This window comes from Chinchilla lanigera, unplaced genomic scaffold, assembly GCF_000276665.1.
Source record: "Chinchilla lanigera isolate Chin_1 unplaced genomic scaffold, ChiLan1.0 scaffold00073, whole genome shotgun sequence".
Taxonomy (NCBI): domain Eukaryota; kingdom Metazoa; phylum Chordata; class Mammalia; order Rodentia; family Chinchillidae; genus Chinchilla; species Chinchilla lanigera.
The window spans coordinates 12,038,008-12,049,724 of record NW_004955474.1 but is presented as its reverse complement, the minus strand read 5'-3'; the positions used below and the strand labels follow the sequence as shown (position 1 = coordinate 12,049,724).

The 11,717-nt window shown below is 36.8% G+C and overlaps 1 protein-coding gene across 1 annotated transcript in view; it reads left to right on the top strand.

Annotated features, from left to right (window-relative positions):
* The window catches only part of LOC102008619 (E3 ISG15--protein ligase HERC5-like), a gene marked incomplete at its 5' end in the record, with an annotated part of 44,966 nt that overhangs the window by 15,278 nt on the left and 17,971 nt on the right, over window positions 1–11,717 (top strand). Inside the window, 5 exon segments of the mRNA XM_013502751.1 lie at window positions 665–758; window positions 4,107–4,296; window positions 7,683–7,837; window positions 9,786–9,896; window positions 10,166–10,273. Of these exon segments, the coding sequence (XP_013358205.1) occupies window positions 665–758; window positions 4,107–4,296; window positions 7,683–7,837; window positions 9,786–9,896; window positions 10,166–10,273 (658 nt within the window).

Here is an 11,717-nt window from a genome sequence, read left to right as displayed (position 1 = left end):
AAATATAAGTAAGGAAATAAATAAAAGATGATAGGAATTAACAATGGTTGTTATATTACATATTGTTATCTTCAACAAAGTTGCTCAGATTACCAGATGTAAGAATGCAAGATTGATCAAACAATTAAAGACAATAACAAATATTAAAAGAAATTAGAAATGATACAGAGCTTAATTAAACAAGGCAGTAGGAATTCAGCAATGGTTGTTACATTGCCTATTGTTGTCCTCAAAATGAAATTCTATGAAACAAACACACAAAAAATAAAATGAGTAAAGTGAGGTAAGAAGGAGGTTGACATCAGAGATTACCCAAGTAATACAAGGTCTGAAACTGTCCTTAGAAATTTACTGCTCTTAAAAAGTATACCATTTATGGGCAAGGAGAAATATGCTCACTTTGTCATGCCATTAAATAATTGCAAAACCGATACAGTATACAGTCACATTGCAATTCACAATCTCCAAACAATTCAACATCAAAAAAAAAGTTCACAAAAGAAAAAAAAAAAAAAATGAAAATCCCCATGTACAAGTAATTTTAATAAAACTTGCATATTTTTCTCTTGTTTATATCTTACATGTGATAAGTTAAAACTAATAACACATGAAATTTCAAAATATCCTTTTCTGTTTCTGTGGCATTTCACAATTGTATTTAAAGAGGAACTGGAGAAACAATTTCCATTGATGTGGATTTACAGATGGCAAGAGAGACCTTCAAGAAGTTAACAGAAAATGAATTGATTTCTTCCATGGTAATAGCCAATACTTCAACAGTAGAACAATAGCATATTCTTTTTTTTTACAGAAACAAACATGATTGCAGTTGTGTGTTTTGAAAACCTAGGGGTAGCATACTATGGTTAGAGCTGAATGGGGCTTGAGGTTCATTATGAAATCATTGCATTGCAGACACTATTAAGTGCTAGCATTATTTTCTTACTAAATCTAGACTGGGTGCAGTATTTTTACCTTCAGTCTTAGAAAAGTAAATAGGCTGTAGAAAAATGCATGAAAAATGCATTGGTTTCAGAAGCACACTCATACATCTTGGACTGGGAGATTGGTACTTCAAATGTATTCAAGGTAAATTTCTGCTACTGATTCATCCTTACTCATTTTTGAATCAGCTTTATTTGTTTACAATTCATTTTTTCTTTAAGGTGATAAATTTATAAAGAAAGATTCTGGGTTTGCAGGAAGGAGAACTTTTCCTCTACCTATTTATGTGTTGTATGGGAAATGGAGAAGGGAGTTGAATTAACAATAGACAGATAACCAGGATGTCTTAGTGCTGTGGGACTGCTGTAGCAGAATACTATAGTCTGGGTGGTTCACAATCAGTGGAAATTAGCCAGGGGCAGTGTACATGCCTCAGATGCATGATGTCACTTCGCACAATTCTGGAGGCTGGGAAGTTCAAAATGAAGGTGCCAGCACAGTTAGTGTCCAATGAGGGCCTACTTTCTGATACATATGACTGTATTTTTACCTCACCACATAGAAAATGAATGAGTAATTTCTCTTGAAGCTCCTTCGTAAGGGCACTACCATTAATTTTGTTCATGAGGGCTTTGCCCTTGGGATCTAATTTCCTACAAAAGTTGTTCCTTAATACCATTAAAAATTGGCTTTTACGAGGACAGGTGCAAAGAGTGAAAGTTTGTGGTAACATTCATTTATACAATTTTTCATCCAAGGCCAAGTGATTGATCTCTTTCCTAGCACAGAAGCCTGTAGAGAGGGGCTCTAAGGCAGCTTTACTCTTAGAAGGTTCTGCTTAGTCAAACAATAGAAGCACCGTAAAGCCTTCTTTATGTGTCACTGTACCTTAAAGGTCTTCAGTTTGGGGGATTCTTTGTTGTACTAGTACTCCAAATTCCTTTTGGAGTACTAGGAATTGAATACAGAATGTAGAACATGCGAGGCAGGCACTTGCAAATGAGCTACATCCCCAGTCCTTTTTATTTTTTCATTTTCAGACATGGTCTCTTTAAGTTGGCCAGGTTGCCCAGACTTGTGATGTTCATGCCCCAATGTAACTGGAACTACAGAGGTGTCCGCCATGCCTGGCAAACTTCCTCAGTTTAAAGTAATCTTCCTTGGTGGTATATAGCTCTGTGTAGAGCTCTTGCCTACTGTGTGTAAGGCCCTGGGTTTGAGTCTTAGCACCAGGAAAACAAAACAGAAAACTGGAAGTAATCAGCGTACCATTTTTGTGGTTTAAATGGGTCTCTGCATTTTAAAAGGAAAGAAAAGAGTTTCGTATTCTGTAGTAGTTACTATTGTTTTTATTTCACAAGATGAAAGATAGTAGTAGTGTTATCACATCTGTATATTTTAAAAATAAACTGATTTAGCTGACATGGGACATAACAGGGTACTAGGCTCATTGAGGGTTCTGAGAAATAGCAGTATCACAGAAAGATATGTGGGAAAGAGCTCTTCACGAAATCACTTTCGGAATGTTCCACATTGTTACGGCATCGTGATGGATATTAGCAGGTCACACATTCTCTGATGGTGCACACTGAAAGAAATCTAATTTTTTTGACCCTGTATTTCTTGGAATTACTGATTTTGTGTTGCTGTTTTCCCACATAACACCTACTAGCAATCCATAGATATGGTGTGCACGTAGGCATGTGAAAAACAAATTTTAAGACTATGAATGCAATAAAAGTAATGGGTAGCACTTCACAGTTTGCTATTGTATGTCATCTTCTTTAGTTCTTGTGACATGTACAGGCAAACATTACAGTTTGGGGTATCCATATACTAGATACAGTAACTAATGCTAGCCACTGTAATAAAGAACTTCCGTATCCAGTGGCCTAACACAGTACACTTTTCTTTCTCTCATCCTAGTCCAGTGAGGGGTGGAGGTAGAAGGCAGCTTTGCCCAGGTCTTTTTCCTCACTGGTTCCTTTCTTCCAGTTTCTAGTCTCTCAGGTGGTAGAATCTCCCCTGGGATTGCTTATGCTTGGCCTATGGAAGGTCGCATGAAAGGTTTGTGGGGCCATGCCTGAAAGTATTTCCTGTTACCTCCACCCACATTCCTTAGCTAAGACTCAGTCACAGGGTGCCGTGCAACTGCAGGGGAGGCTGGGAAATGCCATCTTCCTGTGATCCCAGAAGGAGCGTGAGAGGGGTGGATGAGGAGAACATAGGGCGTTTCTGTACCATGTGAGATTTTAGATCTGAGTATGGGTCCCAATGACAATGTGTCACTAATTGAATGGCTTCTTTTCTCTACCCTTTTACAACCCAGTGTCTCCTCCCTCATCAATAAAACAAAGTTTTCACATAAAAAGGGCAAGGAAAACCTGCCATAGTAATTATGAGTAAGATGAAATAAAGTTGTTTAAATGATGTCACCTGACATATGGTGAGTATGATGTGTATGTACAAATATACAGACTGCTGCACAGATCATTCCCACTAGTGTGCTTTTATATGCATTCTGCTTTGCACATTTACTTCTGGAAGAAATAAACAATGTAAGAATACAAAGCTCTTTTGCTGTGAAAATTTTTGACTGATCCATGAGAAAAAAACAAAAAGAAATGGATTTTGTGTGGAGAGACATTAATAGCTTCTCTTGCCAGAAAGGAATATTGATACGATCTGTATACAGTTTTGTCTTTCTATTGATTTTCTTTTCTTTCTTCTTTTTCCTTTTTCTTTTTTTTTTCTTGAGATGTTTTACATTGCTGAACTGGTCTTGACTTCACGGGCTCAGACCAGCCTCCTGCCTCAGCCATTCTAGAAACTGGGAGTAGAGTCACATACACCTGTGCCCAATTACAGTATTGGTTTTAGAGGGTTTTATAGTTGTTTTGAATGTGCTTTACTCAGTTTGTTCATGCACATGTGATTTCCCTTTATTTCATTCATGCACCCTGATGTAAAGTGGTGAGGATGGCTCTCCCCAGTACTACCTCAGGGCCACTTGGGGTATAAAGAATGATGAGTTTCAGAAAAATTAAATGATTATTCATTTGTAACATAGTGGAATAAAACCCCTGATCCCATAGCTCGCTTCTCACAACATTCGGCATCTAATATATTCTGTCATTTTCCCTGATCATGTTTCAACCCAGATAGTTACATGTCTGGAGGCTAATCTGCTCAGAGCTCTTCCATGTCATTCTCCACATCAAGAAGCTCTATTGATTTTCCTCCTGCTGCCAGAATGTCCTGTGATGCATGATTCTAACAACTGGGAGAACCTGGTGATTCCCTTTGCACAGGCGGTTTGTAACTTGAATGACAGATCTTCAAGAATTCTGAGTAAGTTTTATACCACCTTATCAGTACACACAATAATTACTGTCTCAAGTAGAAGTTATTGCATATTTTGACAAAAAATTTCAAAATATATTTGAGTACTGGGTATGTGAATCATTGCAAAAATTAGCCTAAATCAATTTAAACTTATTATAACCATTACTCTCACCATACAAAGTGAGTTGGGATGTTTAATGTATAATAGTGTATCCAGTCAAGATAAATCCTTACTTTAAAACTTTTTCCTCATGTTGTTTTGAAACTTCAAATATTTTTACATAAAGTGATGAAAAACAAATATTAAACTCTGTTGCTATTGTTTATTTTACTCAGTATTAGAGAATGTCTTTATAAATACAGTTTTAAACTAATATTGTGGATCTAAAAGTTCAGGGTACAAGGGAGATGATCAGTGAAATATGAGCCACCCAGTTCTCCTCCTAGAAGGTGGTTACAGGTTCTGTTTTTTTGTGTAACTTTCAGAAAACATCCTGAGCATATGAACATATATAAAGTATTGTTTTTCTTGGTTTTGTTTTCATTTTTTAAGATAACAGTCTTGCTGTTGAGTCCCAGGTTGGCCTTGAACCTGCTATCCTCCACCTTCACCCTCCCAAGTGTTGGATAACAGTCACATACTACCACAACTGGTTTTCTTTATTCTTTTTGTTTGTTTGTTTGTTTATTTTGGGTTTTTTTATTTTTTATTTTTTTCCGGTACCAGGAATCGAACTCACGACCTTGCACTTGCCAGGCAGGTGCTGTGCCACTGAGCTAAATCCTCAGCCCCTTCTTTATTCTTTTAATAGTAGGAAACCATTCACATTCTTCCTTTGCAACTTCTTCATACGTAATGATGTATGATGGAGATCTTTCCATTACAGGACAGTAGAACTACTTAATCTATTTACTGGCTCCATCAATCATCTTGTCAAAACTATCACAAAGTAGCTGAGGTAGGCTTGTTATGAAGCAAAGGTGTTTAAATCACAGAGTTGGAGGCTCAAGAGTGTGAGGCTGCCATCAGCTCAGTACTGGTGAGGGTCCTCTTGCTGTGTCACTTCATGGCAATGGTACTGGCAGGAGCACATGTGGGAGCAGATGATCACATCTCGATACAGGAAGCCAGAGCAGTGCATGGGGCCAGGCTTGTGCTTTTTAAACAGTCCTCTCCCAAGAACTGCCTTACTCCCATATCAGGTTAGGTCCCCAGATGACCTCCTGCCCATGCTCACCTCATAATATCCATGATCGTAGCATTGCCACAATGGGGGCCAAGCTTCCCACACAGGGGTCCTTAGGAGATGAAGCAAATCCAAACCATAGCATTGTCTGAAGAGGATTCCTTTGGGAGGACGTACTGTGGGTCATTGAGTGTACTCTCACGTATCTGTCACAGTGCTAACATGCCTTTCTTTGCAAGTTTACACATGCAAGTTTACACATGCATGAAGCAAAATTATAGCATCAAATTGTGCATTTTTATTTTGAGAAATTTTGCCAAGTCGCCTTCACTGAAGGTACAGTCACAGTGTCACCCAGTTTGAAGTGACTGCCATTCACATTGTTGTCTCTATAAACTGCAGTCCTAGAATGAGGCACCAGGGCAACTCTGACAACTGAGGTACCCACTTACAACTTCATCAATGAACGTCAGCCTCCATTCTGAAGGGCATCATCACCTTTGATCATTGCCATTCTGAAAAAAAAAATCTTTTCATTAAACATCAAATTTTTCTTATAAATGAGGATGTGCTGCTGTTCTTAAATCTCAGGTTCATTTTTTTTTAATCATAGTGTATGAACTATTAGTTTTTCCCTTTGTCATGTTCCCATTGGAACATTTAGCTTTATTTTAGAAGCTTTTAAATTATTGAAGCAATCCTTCATTTATAATAGGAATGGAAAGTTTGTTTTTCCTTAGGCTATTTACTTTTTAAATTTTATTTTGTGGTATTTTTGTCATAAATAATTATTTTTAAACATTTTTATGTATCTGCTACTATAATATTTTCTTTTATGGTTGCTAGTTCTGGGGGCCATACTTCAGAAAGGCTACTGTACTTTGAAAGTTTTTTACAAATTCCCGTGGTCTTACTATAATTTTATTTTTTAAATATATTTGTATTTTTACGTGACTCATAGTAATTATGTTTATCAGTCTAATGTAACATTTCAATACATGTATAGTGTATTATTAGATCAAAACAATTGACATATTTATCATCTCAGTCATTTATCGTTTCTTTGTATTCAGAATATGCAAAGTCCTCTGTAGCTATTGTGAAATATTTAATTAATCATTGTTAGCCATGGCTCTTGTGTCATGCTTTAGAGCATTAGAACTTATTTTTCCTGTGCAGCCGCAGCCTGCATCACTCAGCCATCCTCTCTCCAGCCCCACCCTACCCCACCCCACCCCCGCCTCCTGGGCTCCTGTAACCTCTTCACTTCTCTGAGGTCATCTTTTAGCTTCCTCATGGGAGTGAGAACATGCCCTGTGTGTCCTTCTGTGCCTGACTTGTTTCACTTAACAGGATGCCTTCCAGTTCCACCCATGTTGCTGCAAATGACAGAACTTCATTCTTCCTCACTATGATTTTTATTAGTTCATTTTTATGTTTCAATCTTTGAACCACGTGGAATTTATCGTGGTTAAGTGTTATGGTTTATACACCAGTTTCCAATTGTCCATGCACAGTTATTAAGTGATCTGCTTTATTCTTACTAATATGCAGTGCCAGCTTTACCATATGCTAAAGTCTCGTGTGTAGTTGGATCCATTTATGGAATCTCTACTCTGCTGTACTGAGCTGCTTTCATGCATCTAGTTAATAGTATTTTAATTACATTAGCATGGGTTATTTGGTAGTTGTTTTCTTGGAATTGTTCTCTTAATGTACCAAAGTCCAGGTTGCAATCTTAGCAACATTAAAATATAATATTTAATTATTTTTGAAAATATGTTTCCCTATATAATGATGGTTCATAAAATCTAAAAACACACTAATATTTTCATTTTCATGATGAAAATTTCCTCATGTTTGTGTGTATAGCCACCTACATATGTTTTCAGATTGTAGACCCTATAAAATTGTTAGTTTGAAAGTCATGTAGTCAGTAAGTTAAATATGAACCATCAACAAATTTCTTCAAATCCTGAGTTGAGCTTTTAATCTTAATGATACTTAAGGGGGAAAAAAAACTTTCCCCCACATCAATTAGTAGTAAGAGTTCTGTATGATGGCGCCATTAAAAAAAGACATTTTATGGATTATATCATAATAAATGCGAAATTTATTTCTTACATTAAAGAACCCAGTAGAAACTGAGGGATCTGGGGCTTAAGAAGAGAACGATGTTTATCTAGGTTGATTTTACCCCCTCAGAACAGTACTGGGCATCCTTGGAAGCATCTTCTCTGAACACATTGGTCCAGATGCTTAAGTCAGCCATCATCTCTGAACTGCCTTATATAACCACAAAATTTCAGAGTATCTGTAATATTAAAACTCTTCTAGAAATGATGAAAGAAGTGCATGAGGTAAGAGTTAATCTAAAGGTATGTATACAACCATTCATTCATTTTTGTGGTACTGAGAATTAAACCTAAACTTTCGCGTGAAGCTCTATCCTTATCCCTTTCTTATTTTTAGAAAAGGTCTCACTGAATTGCCTGTGTAAGCCAGGAAATTGAGATCCTCCTTCCTCAGCCTCCCAAGACACATCAGTGACTGGTGTGAGCCACCAAGACCAGCTTACACAAATTTGTTAAAGTCTTCAGCCAGTTGGAGGTGTTTTGTGGTGGTGGTAGTGGTGGTTATTTTCACTACTAGGGATTGAAACCAGGGACTTCACACTGAGCTACATTCCCAGCCTTTTTATTTTTTGAGACAGGATCTTGCCAAATTTCCCAGCCTTGCCTCAGACTTGCATCAGCCTTCCAGAGCTGGGATTACAGGCATGTCCTACCACACTTGGTTCAGTTAGTTCTTAGCAAGTCAAATATCAATCATGAGGAATCAGGTACAGTAGTAGCTTGGTTCATGAATTTAATTTATTCTACAATTTTGGAAAACATGGCCACATTCGTGTTTGTGTGAGAAAGATGTCCATGGTTGTTTGTCATCCAGTGCAGAGTTTGCAAACAAAAACAAAATTTTGCAAACAAAACACTTGTTTGTGAACCAAATTGTTTTCAAACAAAAGCATTCATTAACCAAGGTACCACTATATATATATTTTAAAGTATGGCCCCTTATTATCCAGGTGGATTTGTTCCGGGCCAAAATCCACAGCATAATACAACCTTCACACTCATTCTAGAGCATTTTCATCATCCCCAGTGTAAGTCCTAAGTCCTCTAGCAGTCACTGCTCGGTACTTTCCAAACTCCAGTATCCCCATTCCTATCCCAGTCCTAGGTGACCACCACAGATTGGCTTGTTTTCAACATTTCATGTAAAGAGGATCATATAGCACACAGCCTTGTCTGACTTCGTTCACCCAACATAATGTTTTCAGGGTCATCCATTTTATAGCATTTATCAGTATAGTACTTCATTTCTTTTTATTGATGAATATATGAATGTGCCACATATTTATCTTTCCAACTGCTGAGTGATATTTCAGTTATTTCCACTTCTTCACTGATGTAAATATTGCTCCAAATACATGTGTAGAAGTTTTTATGTACACAAATATTATATTTTTCCTAGACATATACCTAAGAGTGGATGCTTTTAGGATTTTATTCTCTTAGTACATACAAGGCTTGATATCAGAAGGATATCTTTATATATTTTGTCCAGGGCAGGAGCAGTATGTTTATTTTCAAAGCCATCAGTGGCATGTTGGGCCTAGTGGAAGCTGGGTTTGGGGGTGAGGTTAGAGCAGGTAGCCTCTGGGACCACATGCAAGGGCAAGATCAGCAGCTCTTGCATCTGCTCTCGAAGGCTTTGCACTTGGCCACTGTGAAGTAGTTCTTCCAGGTGCTACAGTTTTTTATAACACACACACACACACACATAAACACACACACATACACCCATGTGACCTGTGTCTGCCTCCCCTGCTAGATTGTGCTCTTCTCCCATTTGTGCTGTTACACGGATTCAGTCTACAAGATGATTTTTATCTTAGTTTATCCTGTGCTTAAAAGAATAATGTGTACTGATGCATATTCTTCAGTGGAGAAAGTGCTGGGTTTGTGTAGCATACTTGGATTCTTAAGATGCTTTTATTCTCAAGATCTTGAGACAATGTCCAGTATTTCTGAGCCATAGGAATTTTTTTATCAATCTGACAACACCTTGTATCTTTGACCATATTTCTTCCCTAAAATTTAAGAAATTATTGATCAGAAAAGAGAAATTTTATAGAGCTGTACTTCACAATTAAAAATGTATTTCATATATATATATATAACTTTATGTCATAAATTAGATAATTTATTAAAAAGCAATGTGATTTTAGGTCATATTCTTTTTAAGGTAAACAAATCTACCCGTCATCTGCCAGAAGGTACTTTCAACATAGACGAGCTGTCTGACCTGTGGAGTATTGCTGCAGGAGAAATACTGTCCTTTTGGGCTGTGGACCAGGTAGTGGTCATACTTTACAGCAGTACACACTTGTATCTGTGTAGGTATGCCTTTAATAAATTAACACTTGAAAATTTCCTCATTACAATGCTCAACTTGTTAAACTGGAGAATCACTGAAAACTTAATCATCTTTTGCTGTATGTTTTGGAAATTTGCTTTTAAATAATTTGGATTAACAGATACGAAAAAGCATAGCAGGAAATAAGGTAATAGGGAAAAGAATTGATTTTTTTTTTCTTCTAATTATCAAATCTGTTTCTTCTTTAGGTATTTGATGACCATCCCATTCTTATTATGTTCACTCATTTTTCATTTGTCTGTAATTTACAATCCAAAATTAAGTTGTTACATGTTGATTCATCAATAAAAATGCGGGTATGTATTCTGTATTCCTAAGTATCACAAAATACTTGAGGCTAGGTGCTATATGAATAAAAGAGGTTTCTTTAGTTCACAGTTCTGGAAGTCCAGCAGTGCACTTAGGTATCCTGGCAAAATAGGCCCCATCTTGCTGTATTGGGCATATGTTGAAGGGACTAATTGTGTTGGAAAGCCTAACATCCTTTGGTAGGGGATGGTTTGGTTTGGTTTGATCTGTTGAGGCAGGGTCTTTCTGTGTAGCCCAGGCTGGCCTTGAACTTGCAGTGATTTTCCTCCCTCACTCTCCCAAGTGCTGGGATTATAAGCATGCACTATGCCAGGCTAACAAGCCTAACTTCGTAATAACCTACTCTGGAAAGAACTAATTCATTCTGTGAGACCAGCACTAATCTCTGCTGAGGTGGGGCCCAGTGACTTAATTGTCTTCCACCAGGCCCTGCCTCTTAAAGGCTCTATCACTTCTCAGCAGCACCCCACTGGGTCCAGCACATGAACCTTGGCAGACACCATCAAACCATAGAAGGTGGTCTACATTTTTTGTTACATAAATTTTTGAACATATCTAAAATAGAGATACTAGTATAATAAGTCCCATCACCAAGATTCAACATTTGGCCATACTTTTTTCATCTATCACTTTTTTTGTTTTTTTAGTTGTTACTGTTTTCTGCTGAAGTTTTTTAAAGAAAATCCCAGGCTGAAATCCCAAGTGAAATACTTTTCACTTTCTCATACTTTAATGCATCATTTCTGGTAATCTTGCTCTCATATCTGCTGATACTCATCATGGGTTCAGCTGGTTAATATATGACTCTTCTTCCATTTTAATGTTTTCCGTAAGTCTTTTGAAATTTCATGCTGATAAAATTATTTAATAATTCCATCCATTTTTATTAAGGTTTGCAGTATACAGGTATTTTTAATTGCATCACTTCTTGCAGAGTATTAACTGGAATTCTATAAAGAACCTTTCTTCATTAGTTCAGGGCTGTTTGGTGACCCTAAGATTGCTAAGTACCATTGAAATAGGAAGGCAGTGTTTAATCTTTTCTCTTTTGATTACTATAGCTTGTACCAATTTATGTTTCTACCAACAATGTATGCAGTATATGTTTCACTTATTCACCAATGCAGGATATTATTAATCTGTGTGATTTTTTTTTCCAGTTTTATAATTTAATCATATTTCAGACAATTTTTAATTTATATTTCTCATTGTTTGTTGCCTTAGTCCTCATTTTCTCTAGATAACTGTTTTTCTATATGAGAAATACTGAAACTATTTAGTAGGGTGTGATTTTTCTATCTGTTTCTCTATGTAGTTTTAGTTACTACTATGTCTCAGTGTCAGTATTTGGGCTTTATGTCATTAAGCTTCTTGGAGTTGTATTTGTAAGCTCCAACTGATTCTCTTTTATTCTGAGATAATACTGAGTCA